General features: G+C 56.5%; 1 protein-coding gene across 31 annotated transcripts in view; it reads right to left on the bottom strand.

Moving 5' to 3' along the window:
- Positions 1-18,667, bottom strand: part of LOC144579193 (serine/threonine-protein kinase PAK 4-like) — a 180,649-nt gene that overhangs the window by 89,794 nt on the left and 72,188 nt on the right. For 20 of the 31 annotated variants that reach the window (XR_013526247.1, XR_013526248.1, XR_013526250.1 and 17 more), the window contains 2 exons: positions 13,863-13,937; positions 8,502-12,866 (listed from right to left, as the gene is read on the bottom strand). Coding sequence is in view for 10 of the 31 variants with exons in the window: in XM_078348519.1 (XP_078204645.1) it covers positions 1,644-1,770; positions 2,017-2,147; positions 2,598-2,789 (450 nt within the window). In the remaining 21 variants the exon portion in view is untranslated. Of the gene's footprint in view, positions 1-968; positions 12,867-13,862; positions 13,938-18,667 lie in introns of those variants that run through there. The other 11 variants (XM_078348519.1, XM_078348525.1, XM_078348535.1 and 8 more) reach the window with 8 other exon arrangements.

The raw sequence follows: 18,667 nt of genomic DNA, 5'->3' as shown, positions 1-18,667 counted from the left end.
TGAGATAGAGTCTTGATCTGTTGCCCAAGTTGGAGTGCAATAGCACAATTTTGGCTCACTGTAGTCTCCACCTTCCAGGTTCAAGCAATTCTGCCTCAGCCTCCCAAGTAGCTGGGATTACAGGTGACTGCCACCATGCCCAGCTAATTTTCTGTATTTTTACTAGAGACAGGGTTTCACTATGTTGGTCAGGGTGGTCTCGAACTCCTGACCTCGTGATTCACCTCAGCCTCCCAAATTGCTGGGATTACAGGTGTGAGCCACTGCACCTGGCCCACTTTCCAAATTTTGAGGATCTTTATGGGTCTTGCCTCCAGAGAATATCCCCAAAACCATGGGAGGACAACCTCAGAATACCTACAAATGTCACCCCCAAAACATATCTGCAGACATCCTGAGATTTGCACAGACTGTCAGTAAAAGAGCTACTCTGCCTCTGCCTAGACTGACTGGTGCAGTTTTATTTTTCTTGGGGAAAGGGATGGAGTCATCCACTTCTGCAAGAATTTCATTGGAGTCAAGGGTCCTTTTCTACAGAAAGTCACGTCCACCCTGCATTATAAGTGCCACGGCCTGGGTTCAGAACCTCAGTTCAAAGTATGAGTGATAAGGCTGGGATCATGGCCCGACCTGGGTGCTGGGCAGGCAGTGACTTTTCAGTGCGGGGAGAAGGCTCTGGTGGGGGCTGCACTGTCTGCCCAGAACCCTGCTCCTAGGCCCAGCATCCAGTGCTGATGGAAGAGCTCCCACCATCCTGTGTCCTCCCACTGCAGAGCCCCGACCAGCCTGTGCCCTCCCACTACACAGAGCACCCACCAACCTGTGTCCTTCCACTGCAGAACCCCCAGCAGCCTGTGCCCTCCTACTGCACAGAGCCCCTACCAGCCTGTGCCCTCTCACCAGCCCATGTCCTCCCACTACATAGCCCCCACCACCCTGTGCCCTCACTGCACAGAGCCCCCACCAGCCTGTGCCCTCCCATTGCACAGAGCCCCCAATAACCTGTGGCCTCCCAATGCAGAGCCTCCACCAGCCTGTGCCTTCCCACTGCAGAGCCCCCAGCAGCCTGTGTCCTCCCACTGCAGAGCCCCCACCAGCCTGTGTCCTCCCACTGCAGAGTCCCCACCAGCCTGTGTCCTCCCACTGCAGAGCCCCCACCAGCCAGTGTCTTCCTACTGCAGAGCCCCCACCAGCCTGTGCCTTCCCACTGCAGAACCCCCAGCAGCCTGTGTCCTCCCACTGCAGAGCCCCCAGCAGCCTGTGTCCTCCCACTGCAGAGCCCACACCAGCCTGTGTCCTCCCATTGCAGAGCCCCCACCAGCCTGTGTCCTCCCACTGCAGAGCCCCTACCAGCCTGTGCCTTCCCACTGCAGAGCCCCCAGCAGCCTGTGTCCTCCCACTGCAGAGCCCCCACCAGCCTGTGTCCTCCCACTGCAGAGCCCCCACCAGCCTGTGTCCTCCCACTGCACTGAGCCCCCAAAGAGCTGGAGCCCAACTCTGGGCTGCATCAGGGAAAGATGAGGTCCTGGATCCTTGACAGAGGCCTAGGGTGTTGAGCCCACTTACCCTCAAAGAAGATGGGGATACAGAGAAGCCCCACCATGGGAACCCCAAGCCCTGCAGCCCACCACCTGTCTCCTCACCCTGTCATCATGGGTCAGCAAGATAGACTCATTTTTGATGTCCTGGTGGATGATGCCCTGGTTGTGGAGCACCAACAGGGCCTGCAGCACTGCCAGGCACACAGCCAAGATCTGCTCCTCATTCATCCTGCAGATGGGGTGAGCAGGCAGGTGGACAGCCCCCCAGGGGATGAGGGGAATGAAGCCCTGCCTTAGGCTGGGAGTAACATGAGGCAACTTCACCCAACTCTGGAGCTGGAGGAATGGAAGACAACCCCATGCCCATGGGTTCGAGGGGGATGCAGCACAGCTGGTTTGGAGATGTGGCCCCACCCCAAGTGGTCTGGAAGGAACCTGTTCATGTCACAGGAGGAGTCTGAGACCCTGGCAGTACCTGGTGTCGGTGACAATGTCGGTGATGGCACCTCCTTCCAGGAACTCCATGACCACCCAGAGCTTGTCCCCTACCAGGCGGCTGCTGTCCATCACCACATTCTCATGCTGATAGTCCCACAAAATCACCACCTGTGCAGGGACCAGGTCAGTGATAAAGGGGGCAGGAGGGGGGGCAGAGAGGGGCAGGAGAGCTGCCCAGGCCTGGCTCAGACCCAGCCACTGCCACCCCCTGAGTCCCCTTGCAGTAGTTATACATTGAACTTGTGCTCATGGGGCCACCAGGACTGCCCTCCCCTACTACTGCCACAGCCACATGTGCCTCAGAGGCAGCCTAAAGCCCACACCTCCCTTCTGGGTGCACTCCCCTGGAACAACACGTATCTCAGGTTAGACCAGGGCTGGTGCTGGGGGGAGGTGGGAAGAGCATTTGAGCTCAGGGCTGAGACCCTGGACAAGCAGGTATTGGGCAAAGATGAGAGAAGAGGTATACACGTGGGGGTGTATGAGGAACCCAGGTGGGGTGCTTCTGGTGCAGCCAGGTGCTGTGATACATGGCAGGTCGAGAGGGGCCCCATATACCTGGCAAAGGGGTGCAGGCTTCCTCTTGTCAGGGTGCTGTGGGACATTTCCAGGGTCTCTAAGGTGGAATGGGGATGGGGTGGGCCTGAATGCAAGAAACTTCCCCTTGGTAGTTGTGTGGGCTGTGCTGAGGGCACCCAATTGGAGGCTGGGGTGGGGCCTGGAGTGGGTGACAATGGGCTGTGCAAACATGGGGAGAAGCTGCCGGCACAGGCCAGTGGGTCATGGGGAACCCAGGAGGGGAAGATCTGAAGGACACTTTACCCTGGAGCCCAGTGGGCCTCAGTGGGTGTGAGGGACCTAGAAGACACTGGGTGGGGAATCAGTGGGCTGAGGAACCCTGGGTCAGGGACTCAGGGACAGAGACGTGGGTGAGGACGCTCTGAGGACAGAGGCAGGGACCTATCTGGGGTGGAGGAGATGGCCTGGAGGTGGGGAGCAGTCAGAGAAGGAGGGGGGCCTGGCCCAGCACAGAGGAGTGCAGGGAGAGGAGGGAGGGCACAGTGGGAGGATGGCAGGGAGAGGAGGGAGGGCAGGGAGGGAGGATGGCAGGGAGACGAGGGAGGGCATGGAGGAAGGACTGCAGGGAGAGGAGTACAGCAGGGCAACACCTTCCGCACCTTTTTGAAGAGCAGCTCACACCTCTGCTGCTTGCCAAAAGGCAAGGACAGACCAAAAGGAAAGGCCAAAAGACAAGACCAGGCCAAAAGGCCAGGCCAAGTCAAAAGGTCAAGGCAAAAGGGCACATGAGGCCAAAAGGTGAGGCCAGGCCAAAAGGCCAGGCAAAAAGACCAGGTCAGATCAAAAGGGAAGGCCAGACCAAAAGGAAAGGCCAGGACAAAAGGTAAGACCAATCCAGGCAAGGGCAAAAGGCCAGGCCAGGAGAAAAGACCATCCCTAGCCAAAAGGCCAGGACAAAAGGTGAGGCCAGGCCAAAACTTAAGGCCAGGCCAAAAGGCCAAGCCAAAACAAAAGGCCAGGCCTAAAGACCAGGACAGACCAGAAGGCCAGACCAAAAGTCCAGGTCAGGCCAAAAGCCAAGGCCAAAAGGCCAGGTCAAAAGGCCAGACCAGGTTAAAAGGCCAGGCACAAGACCAGACGAGGCCAAAAGGCCAGGCGAACCCAAAAGGCCATGCCAAAAAAACAGACAAGGCCAAGAGGCCAGGCCAGACCCAAAGGAAAGGGGAGACCAGGCTAGGCCCAAAGGAAGGCGAGACCAGACCAGGCCAAAATGCAAGGTGAGGCCAGACCAGACCCAAAGGAATGGTGAGACCAGGCCAGACCCAAAGGTAAGGTTAGGCCAGACCAGGCAAAAAGGTAAGGCCAGGCCAAAAGTAAAGGCCAAAAGCAAGGCCAGATCAACCAGCCAGGCCAAAAGATCATACTGGGCCAAAAGATGAGGCCAAAAGGCCTGGGCAAAAGGCCACGCCAGGCCAAAAGACCTGGACTGACCAAAAGGCCATGCTTAAAGTCCAGGCCAGCCCAAAAGACCAGGCCAGACCAAACAGCAAGGCCAGGACAAAAGACCATGCCAGGACAAAAGACCATGCCAGACCAAAATGTCAGGCCAAAAGATAAGGCCAGGCCAAAAGGCCAGGCCAGCATGAAAGGCCAGGCCTGGCCAAAAGAGCAGGCCAGACCAATCGGCCAGGCCAGGTCAAAAAGCCAGGCAACAGGCCAGACATGGCCAAAAGGCCAGACGAGGTAAAAGGCCAAGACAGCCCAAACGACCAGGCCAAAAGACCAGGCCATGTCAAAAGACCAGGCCAAAAGGCAAAGCTAGGCCAAACAGCAAGACCAGGCCAGGCTGGACAAAAAGGCAAGGCTAGGTCAAAAGACCAGGTCAGGTCAAAAGGCCAGGCAAAAGGCCAGACCAGGACAAAATGCCAGGCAAGGCTAGGCTAGACCAAAAGGTAAGGTGAGGCCAGACCAGACAAAAAGGAGAGTCCAGGCCAAAATGACAGGACAAAAGACAAGGCCAGGCCAAAAGGTGAGGCCAGGCTAAAAGAAGAGGCCAAAAGTCCAGGCCACCCAAAACACAAGGTTAGGCCACATCAGGCCAAAAGACCAGGGTAGGCCAAAAAGAAAGGAAAGGCCAAAAGGCCAGCCCAGACCAAAAGATAAAGCCAGGCCAAAAGAAAAGGTCAGGCAAAAAAGCAAGGCAAGGCCACACCAGATCAAAAGGCAAGACCAGGCTAAATAGCCAGACCAGACCAAAAGACCATGCCAAAATCCAGGCCAGGTCAAAAGCCTAAGCCAAAAGGCCATGCCAGGCCAAAATCCAAGCCAAAATCCACGCCAGGACAAAAGACCAGGACAAAAGGCCACGCCAGGCCAAAAGATGAGGAAAAAAGGCCAGGTGAGGCCAAAAGGCCAGGTGATCCCAAGAGGCCAGGCCAAAATGCCAGGCGAAGTCAGGTCAGGCCAAAAGGTAAGGGAAGACCAACCTAGACCCAAAGGAAACGGGAGGCCAGGCCAGACCCAAAGGAAAGGCCAGACCAGCTCAGGCCCAGAGGTAAGGTGAGGCCAGGCTAGACCCAAAGGAAAGACCAGGCCAAAAGTACAGACCAAAATGTAAGGCCAGACCAGCTCAGGCCCAGAGGTAAGGTGAGGCCAGGCTAGACCCAAAGGAAAGACCAGGCCAAAAGTACAGACCAAAATGTAAGGCAAGGCCAAAAGGCCAGGCCAGACCAAAAGGTCAGGCCAGGACAAAAGATGAGGCCCAATGTCCAGACCAGGCCAGGCCAAAAGGACAGGCCAAAAAGCCAGGCCAAAAGGCAAGATCAGGCCAAAAGGCCATGCCCAAAGTCCAGGCCAAAGTTCAGGTCAGGCCAGACCAAAAGACCACGACAGACCAAAAGGCCATGCCCAAAGTCCAAGCCAAAAGTTCAGGCCAGGCCAAAAGTCAGGTCAGGCCAAAAGGCCAGGCTATGGTAAAGGCCAGGCCAAGGCAAAAGGTCAGGCCAGGACCAAAGGCCAAGCCTGGCCAAAAGGCCAGGACAAAAGGCAAGGTCAGACGAAAATGCTAGGCCAAAAGGCAAGGTCAGACCAGGCCAGGGAAAAAGGCCAGGCCAGACTAAAAGGCCAAGTCAAAAGGCCAGACCAGGTCAAAAAGCCAGGCAAAAGGCCAGACTAGGCCAAAAGGCCAGGAGAGGGAGAAGGCCAGGCCAAAAGGCCATGACAGACCAAAAGGCCACAACAGACCAAAGTCCAGTCCAAAAGTCCAGGTCAGGCCAAAAGGCCACGACAGACCAAAAGTCCAGGCCAAAAGTCCAGGTCAGACCAAAAGGCCACAACAGACCAAAGTCCAGGCCAAAAGTCCAGGTCAGGCCAAAAGGCCACAACAGACCAAAAGTCCACTCCAAAAGTCCAGTTCAGACCAAAACTCCAGGCCAGACCAAAAGACCAGGCCAAAAGGCAAGGCTATGCCAATAGGTAAGGCCAGACCAGGCCAGACCAAAAGGTAAGGCCAGATCAGACAACCAGGCCAGATCAAAGGGCCAGGCAAAAGACCAGACCAGGACAAAAGGCCAGGTAAGGCCAGACTAGACCAAAAGGCAAGGTGAGGCCAGGCCAAACCAGAAGGAAAGACCAGGCAAAAAGGACAGGCCAAAAGACAAGGCTACGTCAAAAGGTCAGGCCAAAAGACTAGGCCAAACCAAAAGACCACAGTAGGCCAAAAAGACATGGCCAAAAGACCAGGCCAGACCAAAAGGTAAGGCCAGGCCAAAAGGTAAGACCAGACCAGGCCAGACCAAAAGATAATGCCAGGCCAAAAGGCAAGACCAGACCAGGCCAGATCAAAAGGTAATGCCAGGCAAAAAGGCAACACCAGGCTAGGCCAGACCAAAAGGCAAGGCCAGGCCAAACACACAGGCCAGACCAAAAGACCAGGCCAAAAGACCAGGCCAGGTCGAAATCCTAAGCCAAAATGCCAGGGTAGGCCTACAGTCCAGGCCAAAAGACCACGTCAGGCCAGAAGACCAGGACAAAATGCCACACCAGGCCAAAAGATGAGGAAAAAAAGCCAGGCAAGGCCAAAATGCCAGGCAAAAGACCAGAGCAGACCAAAAGACCAGGCACAGTCAGGCCAAACCAAAAGGTAAGGTGAGGCCAGACCAGACCAAAAGGGAAAGCCATGCCAAAAGGACAGGCCAAAAGACAAGGCCAGGCCAAAAGACAAGGCCAAAAGGTCACGCCAGGCCAAAAGATGAGGCCAAAAGGCCAGGTAAGGCCAAAAGACCAGGCCAGGCCAAAAAACAAGGCCAGGCCACATCAGGCCAAAAGGCCAAAGTATGCCAAAAAGCAAGGCAAGGCCAAAAGGACAGGCCAGACCAAAAGACCAGGCCATACCAAAAGATAAGGCCAGGCCAAAAGGAAAGGCCAAATGACCGGGCCAGGTCAAAAGCTCAGGCCACAAGACTGGGACAGACCAAAAGTTCAGGCCAAAAGGCCATGCCAGGCCAAAAGGCCAGGACAAAAGGCCATGCCAGGCCAAAGGTGAGGGAAACAGGCCAGGAAAGGCCAAAAGTTAAGTCCAGGCCAAAAGGCCAAGTGAGGCCAAAAGGCCAGGCAAGCCCAAGAGGCCAGGCCAAAAGGCCAGGCAAGGAAAAGAGGCCAGGCCAAAAAGACAGAAGAAACCAAGAGGCCAGGCCAAAAGGCCAGGCGAGGTCAGGTCAGACCAAAAGGCAAGTGAAGGCAAGACCAAACCCAAAGAAAAGGCGAGTCCAGTCCAGGCCCAAAGGTAAGGCGAGGTCAGGCCAGACCCAAAGGCAAAGCTGGGCCAAAAGTACAGGCCAAAAGGCAAGTCAAGGCCAAAAGTCCAGGCCAAAAGATGAGTGCAGGCCAAAAGATGAGGCCAAAAGGCCAGGCCAGACCAAAATTCCAGGACAAAAGGGCATGCCAGGCCAAAAGGCCTGGGCAAAAGGCCATGCCAGGACAAAAGGCCAGGACAAAAGGCAAGGTCAGACTAAAAGGCCAGGCCAAAAGGCTAGGCCAGGGCAGACCAGGGAAAAACACCAGGCCAGGACAAAAGGCCAGGCCAGAACAAAAGGCCAGGCCAGACCAGGTCAGACCAAAAGGTAAGAGCAGGCTAAAAGGCCAGGACAAAGGACAAGGCCAGGACAAAGTCGAGGCAAAATTCCAGGGTAGGCCAAAGGATCAGGCCAAAAGGTAAGGCCAGGCCGAAAGACCAGGCAAGGCCAAAAGGCTAGGTCAAAAGGCCAGGCCAGAACAGAAGGCCAGGCAAGCCAAAAAGGCCAGGCCAGACCAGACCAGGTCAGACCAAAAGAAAAGGGCAGGCGAATAGGCCAGGTCAAAAAACAAGACCAGGACAAAATTCCAGGATAGGCCAAAGTGACAGGCCAAAGGGTAAGGCCAGACCAAAGGACCAGGCAAGGCCAAAAGACTAGGTCAAAAGGCCAGGCCAGTTCAAAGGGCCACTCAAAAGGCCAGACCAGACCAAAAGGTCAGGCGAGGCCAAAAGGCCAAGTGAAACCCAGAGGCCAGGCCAAAAGGCCAGGTAAGGCCAGACCATACCAAAAGGCCAGGGGAGGCCAGACCCGACCCAAAGGAAAGGTAAGACCAGGGCAGACCAAAAGGAAAGGCCAGGCTGAAAGGATAGACCAGGCCGAAAGGCCACGCCAGGCCATAAGGCCAGGACAGCAGGGAGAGGAGGGAGGGCTGGGCGGGAGGATGGCAGGAAGAGGAGGGAGGGCAGAAAGGAAGGGCAGGAAGGGAGGACAGCAGGGCAGCAGCTCCCGCACCTTGCTGAAGAGCAGCTCATGCCTCTGCTGCTTGTGCAGGTCCACCTTCTTGACAGCCACCAGCTTGCCTGAGCTGCACACAGTGGCGATGCACACAATGCCCATGGAGCCCTTGTCAATCATGATGACGTTTTCCAGGTAGGATTCAGACAGGACAGCCTTTGCCAATCTTGATGAAGTTGTCCAGGTAGAATCTGGATCAGGACCCAGCCTGGGTCCACAACCAGCAGGGCAGCCTGAAACTGCTCATGAAATATGTGCTATGACTCCCACTGTGGTGAGTGGGGGCCAGGGCCCCAGGAACAGCAGGGGTGGTTGAGGCAGCAGGGGCTCAGGCTGGAGAGGCCAGCTGTGGCTCTGAGGTGTGGAGGCCCTGTACTCCAGGGCAGGGGGCCTCAAACTCAGGTGGGAGGCTGGGAGGAGGAGGAGGACTGGGGGACGGCCAGGCAACCCACTGATGGCCCATTAGGGGCCACATCATGAGGCTCATTTTGAAACAGAAGAGAGAGATAACTATCAGTGAAGGGTGCCTGGGGCCAGCTCTGCTCCCTAAGCAGGGGAGAGGCCCAGCAATGGAACAGGATGGTCAGGATGAGATGGTGGTGGGTCAGGCAGGCCTGGAAGGTTGGGACAGGAGAGCAACAGGGAGGAGACCTTGGGGGCCCTGGGGTGGGAGATGGGTTACCTGGGCACACCCAGGATGGGTGGTCAGTGTCAGCCCTCAGGTAGATGTTAAAGGGCCAGCCAGCTGCCAGTTTTGCCCCACTGGTCAGACCAGCAGGCTGAGGGGTGCCAACATCAGGCCCAGAGAGGGGGCGTTTGTCCCTGGAGGACTCCTGGGGGCCCCCTGAGCCCTCCCTGCAAGACTTGGGCCTCTTCTCTGGCCTCGCCTGTTGCCTGTCACCACTGCTGCCACCCACCTCGCTGTGACTGGTGATCCAGCCTCGACTACCTGCCTTCCCCAGGACCACTCTGGCCATGGCAGCTGGCTCCTCCAGTATCCAATTTTCCTGACAGGCACTGGCAGGCAGCAGCAGGCTGGCTCTTTGAAGGGAGTTGGAGCATGTCACCAACATGTTCTCAAACTTGCCCAGCATCAGTGTGACGGCCCCATCCTTGGCACTTTTGCTGCCCCACAAGATGGTCTGGGGTCCCTGGAAATGGTGGGTGGGGGCCCAGCAAGCAGTGGGGCACACAAGATGGGCATCAAACATGCAGTGACAGGACAGCACGACACACACAGAGACAAGACAGAGACGCAATGAGGAGATACCCTGGAGTAAGGATGGCATGGGTGGTGGCACCTCCCCTGCCGGGACACAGCTGCAGGGTCAGAGAAGTGATGGTCACGGCCCGGCTGCTGCCTCCCTAGGCTGGGTGGGACCCCAGAGAGGCACCCCTTGTTTTTCTCCTGTTCCCCAGATGGGTGGCACAGTCCTGTCCTGTGGGGTAGAGGGGAGGGAGGGCAGAAGACAACCCACCCCATAATCAGGCCAATGGCCACAAATCACAGGACGCTGGGGCCAGGCCAGGGCTGGCACTTCCTTTCCTGTGGGCACTAGTGTTCCTGAGCCCAAAAACCACACTCTCTGCTCCCATGAAGAACAAGGGTGGGTGACATCAAGAGTCACAAATGCCTGGCCCCAAAGTAGAGGGCAAGGAGGTTCTAGGAGCTGGGTTTCAAATATAAACCCATGTGGGAACCAGGCAGGGTGTCCAGGGCATCCTGAGTCCCCCCATCCCCACCCTCCATGGTCTGAGTTGTGTCATACATAGCTGCTCTGCCCCCTGCTCCATTTCCAGGCACATGGGTGTCCTCACTGCTCTGCCCCCTCCTGCTCTGCTCCAGGGCCTCTGTGCTGGCCATTCTCTCTACCTGGAACATCAGCTCCTAGCGTCCCTGTGGCTCTCTCCCTCCACTCTTTCAGGTCTTTGCTCAAGCTTCCACTGGCCGCCCGTCAACTAAAATGCCAGCCCCTGCCCTGCCTGTGTTCCACCTAGATCACCTGACAGTGGCCGACATGGAGCACACAGGCATCTGTCTCCTCCTGGCTCTGCTCGGTGTGTGCTCCTGGGGGCAGGGATTGTTTTTTCCTGTCTGCTTTGGGTCCCACTATATCTCAGCACCTAGATCAGAATCTGGTGCACAGCAGATTCTGCCACCCACCTCGGCTCAGTGAACTTCTGCTAAACCACAGATGGATGAGGTGGTTGTTCAGGGGCCACAGTGAGCTGAGTACATGGGCCCTGCTGACAGGGACCCTGCCCAGGGCTGCCAGGCATCTGCAGCTGGAGGCCTGCCTCTAATGTGCAGAAAACATTGATCCCACAAAGCCCGTGGCTTGCTGCTGCCCCATCTCTCCTGGCCATGGCTGTCTGCCTGAAGCCAGGCCTTGCCTATGGGCCCCAGGAAAGCAAAGTGGACACAAGGCCAGACTTTGCTGTTAGAACAGGGGGTTGAGGCCGGGTACAAAGGCTCACTTCTATCTATCATCCCAACACCTTGTGGGGGCTGAGGTGAGAGGATCACCTGAGGTCAGAGTTCAAGACCATCCTGGCCAACATGGCAAAACAGTCTGCACTGAAAATACAAAAATTAGCTGGGCATGGTGGTGGGCGCCTGTAATCCCAGCACTTTGGGAGGCTGAGGCAGGAGGATCACCTGAGGTCAGGAGTTTGAGACCAGCCTGGCCAACATGGTGAAACCCTGTCTGTACTAAAAATACAAAAATTAGCTGGTCATGGTGGTAGGTGCCTGTAATCCCTTGGGAGCTACTCCGGAGGCTGAGGCAGGAAGGAGGCTTAGGCAGGAGAATTGCTTGAACCCAATAGGCGAAGGTTGCAGTGAGCTGAGATTGTAGTGTCACTGCACTCCAGCCTGGGAGACAGAGCATAACTCTGTCTCAAAACAAAACCAGGGGGCAGAGAAACAAAAAAAATAAGGGCAGCAAACACAAGCGCCCATGGGGCCCCAGGTCAGTGCTGGCCACGTGGCACTGTGTGTAAATTCAGGTGCCCTATTTTCTGGTGAGACAGTCACAGCCAGGCCTCCCATCTGACGAGCCAGGCAGGGGCTGGCATTTTGGAGACACATGCCAGTAGCCATGGAGCCAGGCAGGGCATGGAGAAGAGGGGGTCGGGTGCAGCCTGTGGCCCACAAGAGCCAGGGCCACACCTGCAAAGGCAGCTGCCACTCAGCTCCAGCTGGTCTGTCACCAGAAGCCAAGAGCTTTGAAAATGAAGTCTGCCACTTTTAAAGTGATGGCAAAGAAGTCAAGGCATTCAAAAGTGCCCTCTGTGGGCCACATGAACCCTTCAATGGGCTGCCACATTAAGGCTGCACTTGTGTCTATGGCCAACTTGTGGGTCTTGGCACTCCTCCTTGCCAGGCTGGGCTGGGCACCAGGAGAGGTGAGTCCAGGCACACCCATCTCCACCCGCTGGAAACAAACCTGGCGAGCTCCCCCTGGCCTGTGACCCTTCCCAGTCCCCACTGACCATGGGAGAGATTCCAAGTTCTGAGGCTGGCTTCCTGAGGCCCAGCACAGGTTCCCGCCAGGCCAGCCTCATGCCAGGCCACACCTGGACACCAATTCTGCAACTCTTATAATTTCACATGGAGCCAGGATAAGGGTTAAGAGCATGGGGCTTGCAAAGAGACGTTGGTTCAAATCCCAACCTTGCCATTTTGCTCTAGATGGCAGAAAAAAAAAACCCAAACCAAAAAGCCCACAGTGTTCCACAGGGGTGATTTCCTCCACGAAAGCCCAGCTTCCCCCGAATCTGCTGCCATCTCTCCTCCTCCACTTAAGCCATGGTGTCCCCTCCTCCCAGAAGCTTGCCTGGACCCCTGGTTAGGGTCGGGTGCCTCCTGAAGGCTCCTCCATCCAAGCCCTGACCACTGGGGACTGTCACCCTCTGGGAATGGGTCTGTCCCCTACTGCCAGGAGCTCTGGAAAGGCTCAAGGGTGGGATGGGTGTGGTTCGGGGACAGGAGCAAAGTGCCTAGGGAATGAGGCTCAGGTTGGAGGCTGGTGGGGCTGTCAGATGGGTCATGGAAGCCTCAGGTTGGGGTGGCATGGGGTTCTCAGAACTTGGAGCCAGTGCATGGAGGGTGGGTAAAGGGCCAGCCTTGGACCCAGGATCAGGATGGAAGTCTGGGTTGTGTCTCTGTTTCCATGTAAGTGAGGTGTTGGTTACAGGGTCGAGTGTGGGGTGAGGGCCAGGCCACTCTGGGGATAGGGGTGGTCTGGGGGAGGTGGTGGTGGGTGCCACATACCTTGGGGGCCCTGGGCTGGATGGAAGTGATGCAGGCAGGCTCGATGAGGGGCTTGGGCCGGCGAGCGACTCCTCCATCAGGCTCTGCCACTTGTGGGCAGCCCGATGAGGTTTCTGCTCATGCTGGTTGAAGTCCATGTGCACGCAGTACTCAAAGTTGGATGGTGCAGAGATCTCCACCTGCTTCTTTCTCTTCCCAAACATGGTGCCGGGGTCTCAGTGTGGCCTGCATGAGGGAAACATGGTGGCTGAGTGGCAGCAGTGAGCCTGCCTGCATCTTCCTCCTCTGCCCGTAACCTGTCCCTTTCACCCTCATCTTTCACCAGGACCCACAGGAGGCAGCAGCCTCCTTCTGGTCTCCCTGCTTACCCTCTGCCCCATCTACACGGCACACACAGCCAGAGGGCACCTGTGAGCACCTGCGGGGCTATATCCCTCTGCTCAGAACCTTCCTGCCTGTCGCTTATGGGCCCACAAGGCCCTGCCGCCTCTCTGTCTTCATCCCCTGGAGACCTCAGGGCCTTTGTGGGGGCTGGTCCCTCTGCCTGGAGCTCACTTCCCAGTGTCCGCACAGGGCTGCCCCTCCCCTCCTTTAGTTATCAGAGCAGCAAGGACCCCTTTCCTGACCACCCCAAGTTCGAGACCAGCCTGGCCAGCATGGTGAAACCCCATCTCTACTAAAAATATAAAAATTATTGGGGCAGGATGGCATGCACTTGTACTCCCAGCTATTTGGAAGGTTGAGGCAGGGGAATTGCTTGAACCCAGGAGGCAGAAGTTGCAGTGAGCTGAGATCAAGCCACTGCACACTCCAGCCTGGGTGACAGACCGAGACTCCATCTCAAAACAAAACAAAACACCACAAAGGGGCTGAGGAGAGACATGCTGGTGGAGGCATCCCACAGAAAGCCAGGAGAAGGATGGGAAGGGGAGCCAGGCGGCCAGAGTTCCACTCTCCACCACATTCTGCCATGACCTTGGGCAAGTGATCACCTCTCTGTGCTGTGGATGAACACCCAAAGGGCTGCTGTGAGGTGTAGTGGGTGACTGGGAGCAAAGAGCTCGGGCAAGCCTGGGCCTATGTGGGGGGGCCTGTCTGTGGGGGCCACTGTGGTGGCTGGGGCAGTCCCCACAGTTCCTGTGGGAGGAGGGGCCCAGGTTCTTCTCTCCTGGAAGGCCCCATCCCAGCTGTTTCAGGCCTGGTCCCTGGAGTTGCACATACCTGGTCTGATGCTGGTGGGACAGAAGTACCCCTCAGGCAGGTGACCTCTCCTCTGGGGGGCATTGGGTTACTCATCTGTAAAATGAGAAGAATGCATCCATTTACTCATTCGTTCATTCATTCAGTAATCACTCAGCAATGGAACTCCTCTGTGGCCACTGTAGTGACCCAGACAGCCTTTGACCTGATGGGAAGTTCATGTGGGGCAGAGACCTGTCCCCATGCAGCAGCAGCAGCCCAGAGTGGTCAGGGCTGAGTAGTGGGAGCACCAGACCCTGGAGGGATGTCAGGTTGGGCAGCAGGGAAGCTTCCTGGATGAGGGGAAGCATGGAGAACAATGGATGAGGGGATACGCAGGTGGAGTTTCTGTCTTGTTCCCAGCTGGCTCCTCCACACCTGGCATGGTGCCTAGCCCAGAGAGTCCTATGGCCCTAGTGAAAGGATGGAAGATGTGCAGATCCACATGGCCCCTCCACACCTGCTCCTTCTTCTGGCTCAGGCTACTTTCCTGGAAGCAGCTGGGAAGGTGAGACCCTGAGGTAGGACCATCAATAAGAGCCAATCAGAGGAACTGGTTTGGCAGTGGGAGCCCCATGGGAGGTGGGTGGGGACCCGGCAGCCAACCTGTCTCAACTGGTCCCAAGGGGCCAGTGGGTGGTCAGATCCAGGCCTGGCCAGGGCCCCTGAGGTTGGCCCAGTTTCCCTGCTTGCCCTGGGGCCTGGGATGAAGGGAAGGCAGGGGGGAGGGGCTCCTTTGTCTCTGCCCAGCCCCTTCTCTGAGCCCAATGCCAGTGCCCTGAACAGTGCCCACCGCTCTCTTACGGTTTTCTAGCCCTGCCCACCCCCTGGTGGCCCTAACCTATTCTCTCACAGTTTTCCAGGCCCAGCTCCTAGGGTCATCCACAAACCCCAACCGTACCCATCTCCCCACTCTGCCTGCTGTCACTCCAGATCTGCTTCCTATGTCCTAAGTCCTCCAGCCTCTCTGTCCTTCCGGAGTTCCCTCCACCCTCTTTGCCCCCATGCCCTTCATTGTGAACCTGTGGCCCCACCAATCCTGCTCCCTCCCCACTTTGTGGCACTAGGCAGTTCCCACAGCCACAGGAACAGGATCAGCCATGTGACCTTTCGATAAGCTCAGAGGGCAGACAGTGGGGCAGATCCTGAGGTCCGGGATGCCTGGGACTGGCGGGAGCAGCCTGGAGGGTGGGCAGCCGACCCAGCTAGCAGCACAGGGGCTGGGGATGTCCTCCAAAGCCTGGGCTCCTGCTCTCCCACCCATAAACCCCCAAGGGAAGGGGGCAAGGGACACCCCTCTAGATGTTTGCCCAGGGCCACCCCTTCCCTCTGGGCACTGCATAGAGGGCAGGACAAACAGAGGAAATGACTGTATTTATAATGACCAGGCAGGGGCCCCATCCCAGCCCCTCCTGGGCAGCTTCAAGCACTGGTAGCTCCCCCAACAGGTGCTCCTTTCCCACCGTAAGCTCCTGACCTCATGGGGGCCCACAGAGGCAGTGCTGGGCCTGGGAGGAGGTAGAAGAGCTGAGCAGAAAGGCTGGGTCTGCCCAGGTGGCAGGGAGGGATGGGTAGGGGCTGGGCTTCCAGGCCAGATCCAAGCTTGGCAGTCAGTCTGCCCAGGGCTCCAAACCTCAGCAGGGCTCCTATGCCCTGCCCTGTGTGACCTCACTTTCTGTGTCTGTGAACTGGGGATCTAACCCAATCTGGGACCTCAATGTGTGTCCCTGCATGAGCAACTCAGCCACGCTGTGCCTCAGTTTCCTCCTCTGTTCAAAGATGGTGATGATAGTAGCTGCTTTCTGGCATTTTTAAGGAATTAGGGCATGGAAGGCCTGGACCAGAGACTGTGGCTCGGATCAGAGCCAAGGCAAAGCACACACAGCAAGTGCTTAGTAAGTGTGGTCACCATTACAATAGCAGTCAGCACTGACTGAGCACCTATTGTGTACCAGCCCTCTTCCAGGAGAGTCCCACATATGACCCTGGAGGGAGGGGCCATTAAGAGCCCAGCATTACAGACATAGAAAACAAGGCACAGAGAGGGGTCTCATTAACCAAGGTGACCCAGCTAGAGTGACAGGGTGGACACCATACTCCAGGCCTGTCTGCAGAGATGCATGGGTCCCTGCCCTGCTGTGCATCTCATCCTGTTCCATTCTCACAAGCATCCTTAACCCAATTCACAAGTGGGGAAACTGAGACCCAGAGAGGGGAAGGCCCTTGTCCAGGGCACCCAGACAGTGAAAAGCAGCGAGGATTTGAACCTGGATGGTTGTTTGTGGAAGGCACTGAAAGCTGAGCTCTTAACTGCCTGTCCTGCTGCCCCGGAGGGCTGGGATGACGCTGCTGTTTTTGCCTATTACTATTTATTATTATTATTACTATCCTCCCAAAGCTGGTCCTGGCTCCCCTCTGCCTCCATCCCTCCTCATTCTTTCTGTTCACCCCCAGACCTTGCCTTTCCTCTCCTGGCCTAGTCTCTGTGGAGTGAGGGTCCCTCCCTCCTGTCTGACCTGTCCTGGACCCCACAGGGAATGGGAAGGAGCACGAAGTGGGCTCCCAGGCTTCCACCTCCCCCATGGCTGTTCACCACACTTTCCCACAGGCTTCTGCAGCAGGAAAGATGCTTAAAACCAATCCCCACCACCAAATGTGGCCTGAGGCTCAGCTTGGTATCCCCACCACCATTGCTGCCACCACATGGCCCAGAGAAGATGCTGACACTGAGCTCACCAGTGCCCTCAACCTCAGTGGAGTGGCCATTCTGAGCCCCATTTTTCAGATGTGGAAATGCAGGCTCACAGAAGTAAAATCTCTCACTAAGTTCACCAAGCAGAGTTGGGCCCAGAAGCCAGTCCTGCAGGCTCTGGAGTCCACAGCCTGAATCCCTTTCCTGACCCCCACAATGCCTCCTCATGGCCTGAGAGTCCCCATAGGACACACCCATCACCAGGCTGCCCTCCTCTCCTCCCAGGCACCCCTGGGCTCTCTGTGCCCCAGCCACATGGGCCCCCCTGCCGATCCTCAAATCCAAGACGTGGTTCCACCTCAGGGCCTTTGCATGGGTGAGTACCCCACCTGATCTCTCCTCTCACTGGTCCCTAGGTGAATCTCTCCTCCCAACTTCCCAGGCTCGCCTGTGTGCACAGGCTCTGTCCCTGTCCTGTTGCCCTCTCGCCTGCCTCTGCCTTATCTTCCCTCAGGGCTCTCATAATGTATATGAAGCGTGTGTGTGTGTGTGTGTGTGTGTGTGTGTGTGTGTGTGTATAAAAATTTTTTTTGAAACAGTTTTGCTCCTATTGTTGAATGTAATGGTGTGATCTCAGCTCACTGCAACCTCCACCTCCCAGGTTCAAGCAATTCTCCTGCCTCGGCCTCCCAAGTAGCTGGGACTACAGGTGTCTGCCACCATGCCTGGCTAATTTGTATTTTTAGTAGAGATGGGGTTTCACCATTTTGGCCAGGATGGTCTCGATCTCCTGACCTCATGATCTACCCGCCTCAGTCCTGGGATTACAGGCATGAGCTACCATGTCCAGCTGTGTGTATAATTCTTTAGCATCTGCCTCTACCCCTAGAATGTGTCAGCTCCACAAGACAGAGACTGTCCTGTCTTGCCCCCTCATAGCCCAGGGCAGCCCACGGTAGGGACTCAGTGAGATGGTGGTCCCTGCCAACTGCACTACACCCCTGCTCTAAGGCACCTGGAAATCTTTCAGATAAGCAGCTTAGACCTGGGGACAGGAGCCCCAGAGCAGCAGGAAGATGCTGCATTCTGCCCCACCCAGGGCCCAGATGCCTGTGGAGTCCAGTATTTAATCCCCAAAATGCAGGCACATTTTGTATCCTACTCTAAAATGTTTATTTTATATTTTAAAATATCTTTTGAATTGTTTAACATGTGATACAGGCAGTGTTAACCTGACCTACCAGACACTTCAGATTTTCCAGTCAACTCTGCATCCTCTGACCTTTTATTGGAGTAAGAGGGTACTACCGCCCTCATTCTCCCCCACAAGATAATCAGCCCAAATGGAAAAGCAAGACCGACTGTGTGACAAAGCTGTCAGTGTGAGCAGACTCACCTGCAGAACCCCTCACCTCCTGTCCCGCCCCCTCCAGGCTCTGATCAAAGCTGCAGTCCCGGGAAGGGATGGGGCTTGCTTAGCTGGAATGCAGGGGCCCAGGGCAGAGTAGGGGAGATAGCCAGGCCTATAGGCATCTTTTCATCATCACCAAAATGAAACCTGATTTAGGAAGGGGACCCAGAACGCTCACTGTCTCCAGCCTGCACTCAGGCTTCCACCAGTGGTTCCCACTCACCACTCTGCCACAATCTTCACCTACCAGATTTGGGAGGGCCCCTCACTGCCTCAGTTTACCCTCTACCTTCTGCAGATGTGCTCTGATGGTGGAGGCTCTGGGAGTCTGGCCTCCCATCCAGCACAGCAGGCTCCTCAGTGTCCCGAGTCCCCCAAGCCAGTCCTGCCTCAAACCATGGCTCAGCTCTTACCCCCATCTTACACAACCCCTAACCCTACTCTACCCACATCTCTCTTCCAGCCTCCCACACTGAGCCTCGTTCCTCCAAGGAGTCCTCAGGCTTTGGGACTGACACAACCTCAGGGTCCTCCTTTGCAAACATCTACTTCACCCACAAGGGACCCCATCACACCCACCCACACATTGACCCATGCATGAGTCAATATCTACCAGGGACTGACTCTCTGCTGGGCCTGGGACCCTTGCCAATGCACCCAACATTCAGAAACATCCCTGTCCTT

The sequence above is a fragment of the Callithrix jacchus genome, chromosome 1 (genome assembly GCF_049354715.1).
Source record: "Callithrix jacchus isolate 240 chromosome 1, calJac240_pri, whole genome shotgun sequence".
NCBI lineage: Eukaryota > Metazoa > Chordata > Mammalia > Primates > Cebidae > Callithrix > Callithrix jacchus.
The sequence above is the reverse complement of the archived record's forward strand: the minus strand, read 5'-3'. Positions and strand labels throughout refer to the sequence as shown.